The sequence below is a fragment of the Ursus americanus genome, chromosome 3 (genome assembly GCF_024610735.1).
Source record: "Ursus americanus isolate L20-20 chromosome 3, mUrsAme1.1.p, whole genome shotgun sequence".
Lineage (NCBI taxonomy): Eukaryota > Metazoa > Chordata > Mammalia > Carnivora > Ursidae > Ursus > Ursus americanus.
In genome coordinates, this window is record NC_142129.1 from 11,724,007 (window position 1) to 11,739,481 (window position 15,475).

At 44.4% G+C, this 15,475-nt stretch overlaps 1 protein-coding gene across 1 annotated transcript; it reads right to left on the reverse strand.

The window, feature by feature from the left end:
* Positions 1 to 10,640: 10,640 nt before the first annotated feature.
* On the reverse strand, positions 10,641 to 15,115 carry GSTK1 (glutathione S-transferase kappa 1). Its single transcript, XM_045792443.2, has 8 exons — positions 14,957 to 15,115; positions 14,316 to 14,397; positions 13,988 to 14,116; positions 13,583 to 13,683; positions 13,373 to 13,408; positions 11,641 to 11,757; positions 11,167 to 11,260; positions 10,641 to 10,894 (listed from the first exon to the last, which is right to left on the reverse strand). Exons 1-8 carry the CDS (start codon positions 15,026 to 15,028, stop codon positions 10,845 to 10,847), a joined length of 681 nt encoding a protein of 226 aa, XP_045648399.1. The 5' UTR covers positions 15,029 to 15,115; the 3' UTR covers positions 10,641 to 10,844.
* Between the last annotated feature and the right edge of the window lie 360 nt (positions 15,116 to 15,475).

Sequence of the window (15,475 nt, forward strand, 5' to 3'; positions counted from 1 at the left end):
TGAGCCACCCAGGTGCCCCTATGACCACTCTTTTTTTTAAGGTTTTATTTATTTGACAGAGAGAGAGAGCACAAGCAGGAGGAGCAGCAGGCTTAGGGAAAGGGAGAAGCAGGCTCCCCGCTGAACAAAGAGCCCACTGTGGGGCTCGATCCTAGGATCCTGGGATCATGACCTGAGCTGAGGGCAGATGCTTAACCAACTGATCCACCCAGGCGCCTCTATGACCACTCTTTTAAGGGGAATCCTGGTAATAAGTCTAGGTGATGTAGGTGCTGGGAAGTGTAGAGGATGGAGGCATACTTTATTCTTGAGACACAGAGAAGGACACAAGGCTGGGTTCCAGGTCTTCAGAGTGTTACCACTGGACAAACCAATGGGAGTAGGAGATAATGGGGCACAAATCTAATCCCAAGGATGGTCGTGGGGCATAGCCAGGGTGGCTGCATCAGAGGATATGTGGAGTGTCTGAGTGTGTGTGTGTGTGTGTATGTGTGTGTATGTGAGAGAGAGAGAGAGAGAGAGAGTGGGAGAGGGAGAGGAGAGAGGAAGGGAGGGAGGGAAAGAAGGATGAGGGTGCCTGGAGTAGAATGCAGATGTGTATAGTGATGGAATGTCAATGATGATTCTCTGACCAGATAGAGGAGAGGGAGGAGTTGTAACAGGAAGGCTGTGGTAGTCCAAATGAGCTGTGTCTCTGTAGGAAGTAGGAATGGAGAGTGGGGTGAGAGCTGGTTGTTTTGTTTACATGAATTTCCATACTGTTCATCTCCTATAAGGAAAGTATGACTAGGATCAGAAGGATTTGCATCTGGGACACCTGGCTGGTTTCGTTGGTAGAGCAGGCAACTCTTGATCTCAAGGTCATGAGTTCGAGCCCCATGTCAGGTATAGAGATTACTTAAAAATAAAATCTTAAAAAAAAAAAAGGGTTCACATCTACAGTTAATATATTAACAGAAGGAAATTTGTCAAGAGTCATTGATATGTATGATAAGAGGGCTTTGTTAAGAAGTGTGTTCTGGGGGGCCTGGGTGGCACAGCGGTTAAGCGTCTGCCTTCAGCTCAGGGCGTGATCCCGGCATTCTGGGATCGAGCCCCACATCAGGCTCCTAGGCTATGAGCCTGCTTCTTCCTCTCCCATGCCCCCTGCTTGTGTTCCCTCTCTCGCTGGCTGTCTCTATCTCTGTCAAATAAATAAATAAAATCTTAAAAAAAAAAAAGAAGAAGAAGAAGAAGAAGTGTGTTCTGGATAGTGAGATGGGGGGTTGTAGGCTGACAGGCAAGGGAGTCAAAGGGGGGCGCTGAATGTCTATAGTGTGAAAGGATTTGCAGTTGGAAGAATGAGATCTTTGTAGCATAAGGCTCTTGGTTGCCAGAAGGAGCCTACACTAGAGAAACTTGCTAGTTGAGTTAAGAACTGGTTCCAAGTCAGGAAAGCTGGACTGCTAGCTGGCTATGCCTTCAATATATTCTCTATCATGATAATTTTAAATAGATTTTCTAAAAATTCCATTTTTTAATACTGTTACTCTTTATTTGAGAGAGAGAGAGGAGGGGGCAGAGGGAGAGAGAATTCTTAAGCAGCCTCCCTGCTGAGCATGGAGCCCGATGTAGGGGCTTAATCCCAAGACCCTGAGATCATGACCTGAGCTGAAATCAAGAGTTGGCTGCTTAACCCACTGAGCCACCCAGGCACCCCTAAAAATTCCACTTGTTAAGTATAAAATCTTGCAAAATATTTAAAGGTTATAAAGAAAAAAAAATCATCCACAATCTCCTTATCCTAACATGGCCATTTAAAATTTCTACACATTTCTTCTAGTCTGTCCACACACTGGTTGAAATCAGAGTACTCACCATTTTGTATTTAAAATAAAAAAATTAAACATTGTTTCACATATAGTTCACCTTTTGATACAGTCTATGTTGTGGTATTTTTAACAGCCACATAATATTTTATCGAATGGATGTACCATTATTTAACATACCTTTATGTTATGTTACTTGGTAGCATTGAGTTTATTTTACTCAAAATTTTTTTTTTTTTTTTTGGTCATCAAATGTTTCAAGAGACAGAAAGTAGATTAGGTGGTTGTCAGGGGCTGGAGAGAGGGAAGAATGGGGAGTAACTGCTAATGGATTTCTCTTGGGGGTAATGAAAACATTTAAAAATTAGTGGTGATGTGGGGCACCTGGGTAGTTCAATCAGTGAAGCATCCGATTCTTGATTTCAGCTCAGGTTGTGATCTTGGGGTCATGGGATGGAGCCCCTTGTCGGACTCCATGTGTAGCCTGCTTGGGATTCTCTTTCTCCCTCTCTCTGCCCCTCCCCACCTAAAATAAGTAAATCTTAAAAAAAAAATTAGTAGTGATGCTTGCACAACTCTGAATATGCTATAAAAGACCCACTGAATTTTATACTTTAAAAGGGTGAATTATGCTTCCATAAAGCCATTTAAAAATGATTCTACAATGAACCTCTTCTTACATGTAGTTTTACCTTCTTTTTGGATTATTTCCTCCTGTTGAATTCTAAGAAATGTCATCACTGAGACAAGCAATGTGAAAGAAAGCTTTTGTTGCTCCAAATAGGTATGGCCAAACTTCTTCCCAAAGGTATTACCTTCCTTTTTTTCTTCATCAACTTAGTATCCTTAGCAAAATATAAATGCTAAGGATACTATTGGTCATTCTGCTTTCTACTCACGTTCCTCTACAAACCACCATGTACGTTAGAGGCCGGATTACTGCCTTAGGTGGGCCCACTATGCCCACCTCATTTTGGGAGGGGATAGTGAAGGGAAGTGGGGTGGGGGAGGGAGAAGCAGAGATAATTGTCAGGCTTCCTGTGAAGGGTAGTTGATGTCTACCACAGAGCACTTCTCTACGCCTCCATATTCTTGTGATTTTGTGTTTCTGAATCTGAGTCTGCTTTGTACTTGTAGCCAACATGTGTGGAGTGTTTTGTGTACTGTTCACTGTGCTAAATGCTTCGCACAAATTAAGTAATTAAAAATATAATGTAATAAAAGGTAGTTGCTATTATTATGTTCATTTAATAGGTAAGATCAGAAACTTGAGGAAAATGTATAGCTAATCAAGGGTGGGGCCAAGATTTCAACCTGTAGTCCCAATCCATAAACCTGGCTCTTAAACACTATGTCATCTGACTCTAAACACTCTTTTTGGCTGATTTAATAGTGATAATTTAACAAAACACCTATGACATTCTAAAATCATAACTCTGGGGTCTTCCCGGGAGGAGCGGTTAGATGTTATTTTCCCCACTGTTTGGCATCTTAAGAAAAGGCTGACCTTCAGAGAGCAAAGGCAGCAAAAGAGATTATCAGAAGATTAAATGAAGTTATCAATATGTAAGGCAAGAATGGAAAATTAGGATTGCAGGCCCTGTATCAGGATGTTTATCTTTTATGAGCCAATTAATACTGATTACAAAAGGTAAGACTTTTACCTGGATAGCTCTAGAAGCCCAATGTGCAGGTGACTTTTTAAAAAAAAGAGTGTAAGTGAGGATACGTGTGTATGTTTGTGTGTGTGTAGAAACAAATTGGCCCAATCTCATTTGATCCTTGACAATCATGTGGGTAAGTCTGATTATCATTTTTATGTTACGGAGGAGAAAACCAGCTCAGAGAAAGTACACGATTTGTTTAGTTAGAATCAAACTCAGAATCTTGCCCTTTTAACCCAGTTGAGAGTGTTTCTCTTTGTATTTGTTGCCTTATCCACAACTCTTTCAAACGTGTAGGGAAGGTGGATAAATGATTTAATATGAAGTATATCAGCATCATTGATATTTCTGGGCTGGAAATGCTTCCCATAAATGATGAATTCTCAAGTACGTAAGGATAAATACACATTCTTACTCTCATCAACTAGTTGTAATACTGCACAAAGCTCACTGGGAATGCACTGAGTGACTATGAGGTTCAGGCTGTCCCTCCAGCTCAGCTATTCAGCACTACGCCACAAAAAGTGATTCTCGAATTTGAGAAGTTGAGTGTGGTTGTTGCCCAGGGACAAAAAAAAAAAAAAACCACACACACAAAAAAACATGTGTTTATGAGATGTCTGCAGATAGCGGCAAAGGAGTCCACATGAGTATGTCCCTAAATAAGAGAAAACAGAGAGGTATTTGTGGTTATGGTTAAGCACATATTTTTAGAGATGCGCAGACCCGGTTTCAAAACTCATTCCTACTGCTTACTTGCTGTGTGACCTTCTGTAAGCTATTTCATCTTTCTGCACGCATGAAAGTAACTAGAGTTAAATATCAATTAACTTTTTTTCTTTTGAAATAAAATTTGTCACAGTGAAATGCACAGATTATTAGTGGACCACTCCATAAGTTTTGATAAAGACTTAAACTTGTGTAACTCAAACTCCAATCAAGATACGAAGCATTACTATCATCCAGAAAGTTCCCTCATGCCCCTTCCCTGTCAACCCCACAGGCGACTATTGTTTTGGTTACTTTCCATCTATTATACTCTTGAAAATGGTTTCTATTTTATGGAACAACAATTAATTTCTTTAATGATAACCACTGATAACCTTTTAGTTTGTTTCCAGGATTTTGCAATTCCTACACTTGTATACACGTTTTTATTCATATGTATAAATCAGAAAAATTCCTGAAAGTGAAGTTTTTGATAGATATTGCTGTTTGCTCTCAAGAGTTAGAAAAATTCACTCTCTGCTCACATTGCAGGAGTATCTGTTTGCCCACACCCTGATCAACAGCGAGTTATGAGACTTGGATTCAATAAATTTTTACTGTTCACTTGCTATACAGTACACTCCAAGGTATATTCAGTAGATCTGACAGGAATCTCACTCTTAAAGAGCTGACTGCTCCTAAAAGGAAAGGTGTGTATACGACTAACTGTAAGGGTACAAAGTGACACGGAACAAAGTGCTGCTGGGCTTCCCAGCAGACTCAGTGCTGACAAGGGTGGGGATCAGAATGCATCATGGGTCGGAATGGGGTTTGTTTACACTCCTTTTACATCCATCTCATCATTATGCATGGTGTAGATAATACATACTTATTGATTGGTAATTAGTGAATATTTGCTGATCTAATGATTCATGATCTTTTGATCCCTTGATCCTCTCTCAACTGCCTCCCCACCTTTTCCAGTCTTTTTTGGTCTGGCATCAGCTAGAGCTAGCCATACCCTTGAACATGGGCTTGCCCAAAGAGGGAGCTGGTCTGATCCAAGCCAAGGGTTTCAGTTTTCCGCAGTCCCCTATGAAGACACGGAAGGAACTCTCTGGGATTAAGGTCATGGGATGAGTGAGGAACAGTGGTCCAGTTGGCCTCCTAGCCAACACTCCCCTCTTTCCCTGGGGTCCAAGTGGCTACTTCTTTCTGCTTTCACTTTTGCTTATACCTGGGAATCATAGTCAAATGAAGGACTGTGATTCCTCTGAGGAGAATGATGAATAGTGCACCCCAGGTTCATCTTCCAGCTGGACTCCTGCTTTCTCTGTGCACCTCCCCGGCAGCACCCCTTGCTGCAATCCCCATGCAGCCTTTCTATTTTGAGACTTCCTGCATCTCCTCTTTGACCTAGTTCTCTCTTTCTCCTTTGCCATTCCCATCTCTTTTTCCCTTCTCTCACTCAGGTTCTGCTCTTTTTTGGCCCATTTATTTGATAAACATTTACTCAGCACATATTAATGTGCTTATAGGAGCGGCTACGGTACATAATTTGTGAGGTCTGCTGCAAAACGAAAATGCAGGGCCCCTTAATTGAAATTAAGAATTTCAGGACCAGGCAGAGCACCACACCAGTCATGAGGCCCCATGTGAGTGCACAGGTCGCCAGTCCAGGAGGCTGAGGCTGACCTTGTGTGCACAGTAGTGTGGGGACATGGTGAGATGTGTAACATCACAGAATTGAAATCTCAGTACATTTTCTTTTCTCTCTCTCTTTTCTTTTAAAGTAAACTCTACACCCAATGTTGGGCTCAAACTCATGACCCTGAGATCAAGGGTTGTATGCTGTACTGAGCCAGTCAGTCAGTACATTTTAAAAACATTTTCATTATGGATATATCCCAACACACATAAAAGGGGAGAGGATAGTATAAGGAACTCTCCGTGTACCCATCAGTCAGCTTCAACAATTACGTGTCATCTACTCCTTCCACTTTAAAGGCAGCTTGTCACTTCTGAGTGTTTCAGAATGCAGTTCCAACTGATGAGAACTTAATCGTGCCCAGCTACCTTGCCATTATTACACTTAATAAAATTAATGTTAATTCCTTAGTATCATCTAATATCCAGTCCATGTTATTTTCCCCCAGTTGTTTCAAATTGTGTTCTTACAGTTTGTACATTCTTTTAAAATATGCTAACTCAGTCAGCTGGGCATGTGATTCTTGATCTCAGGGTTGTTGAGTTTGGGCCCCGCATTGGTTGTGGAGCCTACTTAAAAAAAAAAAAAAAACAAAAAAACTTAAGGGGCACCTGGGTGGTTCATTTGGTTAAGCATCCGACTCCTGGTCTCAGCTCAAGTCTTTTTTTTTTTTTTTTTAAAGATTTTATTTATTTATTCAACAGAGATAGAGACAGCCAGCGAGAGAGAGAACACAAGCAGGGGGAGTGGGAGAGGAAGAAGCAGGCTCCTAGCGGAGGAGCCTGATGTGGGGCTTGATCCCATAACGCCAGGATCACGCCCTGAGCCGAAGGCAGACGCCTTAACCGATGTGCCACCCAGGCGCCCCTCAGCTCAAGTCTTGATCTCAGGGTCGTGAGTTTGAGTCCTGCATTGGGCTCCAGGCTGGGTGTGGAGCCTACTTATAAATAAACTGTTAAGGACAGTATGGACATTTCAAAAACAATCCAGTTGGAAAATGGGTAAAAGGTGGGAACAGATATTTCACTGAAGAGGCTGTACAGATGGCAAAGAAGCACACAAAAAGATGTTTATTAGCCCTTAGAAAATGCAAATTAAAATCACTATGAGATAGCACTTATACACCTATCAGAATGGCTAAAGTTTAAAAAGAGTAATAACACCAAATGCTGGTAAGGATGCAGAGAAACTGGATCACTCATGCATATCTGGTGGGAAGGTTAGGATGGTTTGGCCACTCAGGAAAAATGCAGCAGTTCCTTATACAACTAACCATACATTTACTATATGACCCAACAGTTGTACTCCTGACATTTACCCCCCAAAATGAAAATTTGTGTGCACACAAAAACCTGTACAAGAATATTCACAGCAGGTTTATTTGTAATAGCACCAAACTGGAAACCACCTAAATGTCCTTGAACAGGTTAAACAAACTCTGGCATATCCACACCATGGAATACTACTCAGCAATCAAAAGGACAGACCACTGAGACACACAACGCCTTGCATGGATCTCAGGGGAATCTGCTGAGTGAAAATAAGCCAGTCTGATGCCATTAATATAGCACTTTTGAAATGAGAAAACTATATGAAGAACAGATAGTCATTGCCAGGGCTTAGGGAAGTGGGGAGGGCAGAAGGTGGCCTAGCTAATGAAACGGGAACATGAGGACCCCTTTATGCTAGAAATATTTTGTATCTTGACTGTGATGGTAGTCACACACACAGTAAAATTATACAGAACCGAAACCAGACACACAAATGAGTGCATGAAAAAGTGGTGGAATCTGAAAAGGGTTTGATGGAGTGCATCACTGTCAGTTTCCTGGTTGTGTCATTGTGCTGTAGCTGCGCAAGACGTTGTCATTGGGGAAACTGGATGAAGGGCAGACTGACTCCCTCTGAATCATGTCTGACATTCGTGTGCTAAAACATATGGACATTTCTGGTTGCACCACAAATAAACCAGAGTAGGAATGGGAATGACAAAGGGGAGACTCTTCACTTTTCACTTGATACCTTGCTGGTTTTTTCCCTTTTGTTTTACTACATGCGTGTGATACTTTGTTGTTAATTAATGCTTGTTTTGGGCCTGTAAAAAAATATAATTCTAGAAATTTTACCTAAGGAGTTTGTTTTAGAAGCATGTTACTTGGTTAGTTTCGAATTTGAATTGCAATGCAAGAAAGTGGTTCAGTGTTGAATTCTGAGTATTGACATAACTACAAATTTTATAAGGTGCTACAACTGTTGACTGGAAGGGGAGGAAAGGAAGAAACTAACAATAAGTATGAAACTCTTTGGGTTAGGAAAAAAGTGTGTTCATTTTAAAAATATAGCTGCATTTGGGGGCTTCCCCCTTTCTCACTATCATAGTTAAGTTCATGTGTCAACTTGACTGAGCTAAGGGACATCCAGAGAGCTGACAAAACATTTCTGGGTGTGTCTGTGAGGGTGTTTCCAGAAGAGATTAGCATTTGAATCCGTGGACTGAGTAGAGAACATGGCCCTCACGTATGTGTGTATGTGGGGGGGGGGAGGGGGATCATCCAATCTATTGAGGGCCTGAACGGAACAAAAAAGCAAAGGAAGGGCAAACTTGCTTTCTGTGCTTGAACTGAGACATCCATGTTCTATTGCCCTCAGACACAGGTGCTCCTGGTTCTCAGGCCTTTGGGTTCTGGATTGGAACTACACCACCAGCCCACTTTCCCAGGCCTCCAGCTTGCAGATGGCAGATTTTGGGACTTCTCGGCCTCCATAACCATGTGAGTCAATCCCTGATAACGGATCTCTTTTTATATATACCTATAAATATGCTACTGTTTGTTTCTTTGGAGAACCCTGACTACTGGATTCTACTTGGCAGAAGTTCAGACATTATAATCTACGTCATGTTTGTAAGGTTTAGTCTAGAAATTGTCTCATTCCTCCAAAGATTAAATTTGCTATCTGATTAAGAAAACACGATGCTAGACTCTTTGAAGGAAGACTGGGCAAAGCTGGGAAATATGCATCTACAATAAAAGATTATGTCACATTAGTCTGGGATAAGATTTAGGATTAAGTTAAGTAACCAATAACGTTTCAAAAACAATGGAAAGAATGCACAATTGTGCCCAAATGTGAATCCACAAATTTTTATTTTATTATTTAAATATTATCTATTTTTTGTCAGAATATCATTTCAAAAAGCGTACAAGTGAAATGGAAACATTTTGGCATATTTTATTCCAGGATTAATATATTATTGTCCTCTGTAATGTGTTTTTATACATCAAGACATAACTGAGACCTTACTATATAGTTTCATCTTTTTTCCAACTAATATTATATTCTAAGAATTTCCAATGTTGAAATGCCTTACAAATAGAATTTTGGGGGGTGCCTGGGTGGCGCAGTTGGTTGAGTGTCTGACCCTTGATTTTCGGCTTGGGTCATGGCCTCAGGGTCATGAGATCAAGCCACATGTTGGGCTCCCTACTCCATGAGGAGTCTGCTTGGGATTCTTTCTTTGCCTCTCCCTCTGCCCCTCCCACTTGTGTGCTTGCTCGCTCTCTCTCAAATAAATAAATCTTTAAAAAAACACCTATAATTTTTGATGGCTATGAAACATTACATCCTGGATGTACCATAACTTATTCAAACATCCTCCTATTGTTAGATATTTCAGTTACTTGATATCACAAATATTGGGACAAGCCTGTTTATTCATAAAACTTTGTCTCCACCACCATGCTCTCAGCATATATGAGAACTTCTATATGCTTGAATATATAACTTGAATATATGAGAAGTAACATTTTAATTTCCTCTTATGTTTCTTACTATTGGACATTTTCCCATATTTTAAATTTATATTAGCTGTACATGTCATTAAATGCTTGAAAGAGGGACCACGTATTTGGAGATGTACTTCTGGTGTTAGTTAGCAGATAAGCCTAGTAAGGATGACTTGAAATCCTGGAGTATGCTGGAATAATGGAAGAGGGGAGAAGAGGAAATCAGCAAGTGACGGGGGATAAGAGGGAAAAATGAGCTCTGAGATGAGAAAGAGCCAGAGGGTGGGGGCAAGGAATCCCTTCTTAATGCCTCTGGAGCCATTGAGCCATCGTAGGACACATACCTGTTTCCCAACAAATGTCCAAGTGTGGTTTCAGCTTCTGAATAAAGAGTATTCTCAAAGAAGCCCAAAGACTACTGAAACACAAGGTATTCTGATCACTGCACAGCTGGTACATACAGAGCAGGGCCTTTGGATAAATAGTTGAGGGAGTGGGAAAGCTGTAGGTTTGTGTGGGAAGAAACAGGGGTTATATGAGGCTAGGAAGAGAGGCCCCAGGGTTTTCTCAGGATCTGCTTTGAGGGTGAGCAACTTCCCAGGCCATGGCAACTCCAGCCTGTCGCCCTGTGGCTGCCACCTTGCCCAGGTTCTGCTCTCAGTGTAGCTGGAGCTGGTTCAAATATCTGGGCAGAAGCTCAGCCAAGTTCTGGCTCTCTCTGATCCCAGCCCCGTCTCAGGCACTGTGGCTGGTCAGAAGACAGTAACTGCCAAACTGGTTAGTTGCAAAAATCCATCTGGCTTAGTTTTCCATCTCTGAAGAGGGACTGTTTCCTCTCCTTCCACATAAGCTGACCTGAGGGGGGCAGTGGGGCTCGCAGTATGGAAAGAGCTGTTCGCAAACACCTAGAATGGACAGGAGGTGACTGCAGGAAGAACACACAAAGACCACAGAGGACACAGACCCAGAAATGTTATGCCTGATGGCATTAGGTTTATTCTGAGAGAAAGCAGAGTTTGGGGCACCACGCGGCCCCTTCCACAGTGCCATGGCCCGCAGGGCCATAGAGGAACCTCTATCAAAGAAATCAGAATCCTAGTGTCAGAGTGGAAGTAGGGGAAGCAGAAGGTCTGCTTTTTCATCCCAATAGTTTTGCTCCCCCTAGCCATCCTTAAAGTTTGGCATTTATGGCTGGAGGTACAGGGCCCATCCACTTCTCTCCTAGATGGAGAAAATCACACATCAGAGGCTGGCCCCACAAGCCCCCAGGGGATTTCCAGGAAGAGCTCTGCTTGGCTTCCTTCTCTTCTAAGGGAGTGAAGGTGACTTCTCCCCATTCAACCCTGAGAACCTCTGTGTATGAGGTTTCATTGTTGGAAATGCATAGAATTTTTTTTTTTTTTTTTTTTTGCTCTGGATCTGTCCTTCTGGTCAGCTGATAAATGGGGGTGGGACCAGGGTCAAGGGCAGCTCACCATGAACCTGTAACTTACCCAGCAGGTGTGCCAGCAACTCCATCCGATCAGAGCCAAACAGCATGTGGGTTTGGCCATCCAGATGGGCCACAGTGACCGGCAGCCCAAAAGCCTGGAGAAAGCAGTTACAGTGCAGGGAGTAAGGTGATACAGCAGGTGTTCATTAATGGCTGGGATGGAGGACTAAGAGTCAATACTTGTCTGAGGTCATATAAGCAAAGCAGCCTAAGAGGAATCTGCTAAGAGGCTCCAGAGCTCTAAGGAGTTTTCTGTTTCTAATTCTCAGGTGCTCTGTCTTTCCTCTCACCATCTAGCTCACTCCCTTCCTTTCTTTGGACTGTGGGACAGGAAGGGAGAGGATGAAGGTTGTCTGGGACAGTTGGGAGGACTCATGTTGGGAGCAACTTTTAGAACAGGAGCATGGGGACCCAGCAGATGCTCAGCCTCAGTCTTCAGCACTGGGGTTGGGGACTGCCATCAAGAGTTGCTCACCCCATATTTGCAGGCTGCCTCGGTGGTCTCCTTGAGCTTGTTCTTCACCTTTGGTGTTGAGATCTCTTCCAGAAGTCCCTGGGCTTGTTCTGTAGACATGCCAGCCTTCTCTGCAGCCTGAGGGAATGTGGTAGGGAACACAACTGTGTCTGCATTAGTGGGGTAGGGATCTCAGGAGAAACTCTGGTCTTTATTTTCTGCTCCCATTTTCCTGGTAAGGCCTTCACCCACCCACAAATAGAGGTCTATCTTTGCTAAGAGGGGCTGTTTTTCTCCCCCCCCCCTTTAAAATCTTGTGATTGGTGGAAAGAACAAGGTGCAGAAATTTAAAGCCACAGGGCATCTTAGAAACCAGCTTTCCTACCTCTTTATTAACCAGCGAGGGGACTGCTGTTTAGAGGCAGTACGTGACTTGGTTGGCATTGAAGAACTTGTTAGTGGCAGAGCCAACACTAGAATCCAAGTCCCCTGACATTAAGTCTGGGCTCTTGCCTTTTAACTTCTCAGAATTCCCGAATATCTTGTGCTCTTTTGAATCAAGGTCTGGGCTATAATTCTCATGGCATTTCCTGAGGACTTTTGAGCAGGGCACAGGGATATAGCCACCAGCAGGGCTTAACAAGAATAAAAGTTTCAGTTTGGGGTTTGTTGATATCATTTGGGATTACTGGTTCTCAATTTTGGCTGCATACTAGAATCTCCCGAGGGAACTTTTAAAAAATCCCACTCATAGGTCAACCCCTAGAACAATTACATCAGAACTTTTGGTAGGCAGTGCCCAGGTGCTCCAGGTGACTAAAATATACAGCCAAGGTTGAGAACCACTGCAACCCGACCTCCTCAACGTGGAGGGGGAAACAGGAAGTCATGAGGTGCATTCTGATGTGGCAGGGTCTTTGACTTGGCTACATGAGAGAATTGTGTCCCAGACCAAATGTTCAACAGGGGAACAGTTAAGTAAACAAAAGGAGGCCCACTGAATGGAATGCTGTGTAGAAACTAAGAATGATACTTTCAAAGAGTTTACAAAGGTATGGAAAAGGACTGTTACTTAGTAAGTAGTAGGACAAGCTCGCGCACATACTTTGCAGGAATAAAAACACTGGAGGAACATATTGGCCGTTCTTCGTGATTTGCCATTTCACGTATTAAACTTGAAAATGCCTCAACTATCTTTTGTAAACGGAAGGGAAAATATCATTTTGAGTTTCCTGATTTAATCCCAAAGAAAAACTTACTTTTTATACCCCCATCTATGGCTGGCACATATTTCAATGTTTTGAACTATTTCCATGTGTTTCCACTCAGGCTTCTGTGGGATTCTGGCTTGAGTCCGTTATCTCTTTTTCTCTTTTTAAAGCCTGTCTGTAAAGTCTCCTGCTTTCCACTCTAGATATATTGGTGAGGTCTGGTGTCGGAGTGTTTGGGGCCAATACTTCATCCCTCCTCATCTGGGGGTGTCAACATGTAGCATCTCTCTCCCACTGATCTCTTTCATGAAATAAAATCTACCCATGCAGAATTTTGCACTTCCCCTTTCAACCGTGACATAGAGGACATCCTCTGAGTTCCAACCTTTCAGTAATTCGGCTCCTCAAACACAGATACCCTTTCTCCCCAAATAACTATGACCTCTTCCACCCAATATGAAAACAGTGTCGTCTTTGCCCCTAAATGTCAGCTGTTCTCAGCTTCCCTATGAGAGGAGTGGGGACAGAGCCAGGACACTCACAGCCAGGATGCTCTGGGGCTCCGAGATGTCTTCATCCTGAGAAGAAGAGAATATTCTGCAGGAAGGGGGTGGTAAGGGGTAAGATGGGGGGACAGTAGGCCAGTGAACAACAGGGGAAGGCAGGACCAGGACTCAGGAAACCAGGTTCTAGGGGAGGCTCAGCACGTCATCCAGGGTCTCCCAAGTAGGTTCCCAGAGCTCTTCCCTCACCCGTGACCAGACACGCATCCACAGTTCCCTGGACACTTTCTCCAGCATCTCTGGGTGCTCCATGTTCACAGCGGTGAGGAATCTCATGGCTGATAAACTTCCTGTGGGGCAGAGGTCCTCAGAGGCAGGGCTCTTCTAGCTTGTTCCCCATGGAGGACCGGCTCTTTCCTGCTTCTGACATCCCCCGAGCTCAGCTGCCCTCAGCCTCCCACCCAAATTTCTCATAGCTGGTTTGCCCTGCTCTTCTTCCCTTAGGTCCCCAGAAACTTCTGCTCACTCAACGCTGACCTGTGTTTTCCCAAGCTTTGTTTCATTTCAGGTAGTTGCCAGCCCCTACTTCCTGGCACTACAATTTACAACTTTGCCGCCTTTCACTTGATACCCCATCTGTATCTCACTCTTTACCTTTTTCAAGGATCACAGAGAAGAAATCCTTGGGGAACTGCATGGGAACCTGGACATGCTGTCCCAGGAGCCTAATATCATTTCTCAGGTATTGGGCTTTGCGGGGAAGCAGAGCTGGTGGCTTGTTTCCTGCAAGTGGAAATTTGGGCACACTGGTGAGAGACTACCGAAGGATCCCAGGCTTGGGGGGACCTCTACCCGGGTTTTCAGCACAGTGCAAATTACTAGCTGCTGGTGCCAATGTAAAGACCCAGTTGAGGGCAGCCCCCTGGACTTTGGAAAGCCGCCTTCCCTCAAATCCCTGTCCCAAACGCTGCTGCCTTCACACCACTGTCTTTCATGATCCCGGCAATGAGGGTGGGGCGCAACTGCAGGTTGATGTTCCAGATGTTCTTATACCGGCACAGGACCTGCAGGAGCAGAGGTGGAGATGGGGAGCCAGCGTGTAAGATGGACAGAGTGAAAATCGCTCAGAGAGAGGGAGGGGTGTTCTCTGGCAACTGATTAGCCAGAGGCTCTAAGTGCACAAGAGTAAGGGTTATTCGGACACCCTAAACTATTTGGTTTTAAATGGCAAAACTCTCCACTCCCAGAAATCGATCCCCTAAACTTTGCTCCGTCCCAAGAGATCGATCCCAGGAACTTTGCTCAGTGGACGGCTTCCATCCTGTTCTGCACTCCGCCCCCCAAAAACTAACATCGGAGGGCTAAGAGGTGCTGTGCCATGGATTTCTCCTTGATTCTTTGGCGTTACCCCTCTTATTCCAAACTGTCGTGGGAAACCCCTGCCTTAGGATATAAAGGCTCGACCTGGAAGCCAGCGACCGTATACCGTTTAGTGACTTTCACCCCTGGCTTCCTAAACCGCGACGGGCAGCGCCAAGAATTTCACGAGACCACGGCCCCCGCGCCCCGCTCGCCCCCTTCCCTTGCCCTCCAAGCCCCGGCCAGGGGGGCTCCCGGAGTCACCTCGAAGCCTAACCAGGAATAGGGAGACAGCACATCGTAGAAGAGCTCCAGGGTGCGCGGCACGGGTCCCATTCTGCAGCAGCTCGCGTTTCCTAACCCCGGGACACGGCGACCCCGCCTGGATTCCCGGCCTGCCCCGGAGGACCGCCCCCGCGCTCTCTGCCGCGCAGCCGCGCGAGGAAAGAAGCCCGGGGCCAAGTCTGGCCAAAGGGCGGTTGGGAGGGGCACCCTGGGGAGGGCATGGCTCCCCCCGCAGCCCCCGCCCTCGACCGCGCACTTCCTTGTCTCCGCCCTGTATTGGGCTGGAGTCTGAGGCCCACGCAGGTGTTTGAGATGCCGGCTGTCCCTCTCACTTAGCTGTGCCCCTTTGGCAGGACCCCCACCCCCACCCCCCTGAACCTCAGTTTCTTCGTCATCTCTCTTAAAAATGGACATACGTGATGATAACTCCTATCTCGTATAGCCTCGTGAGAATGGAATGTGTAACTGATACATGTTAGTTATTGGCGTGACTTGGCA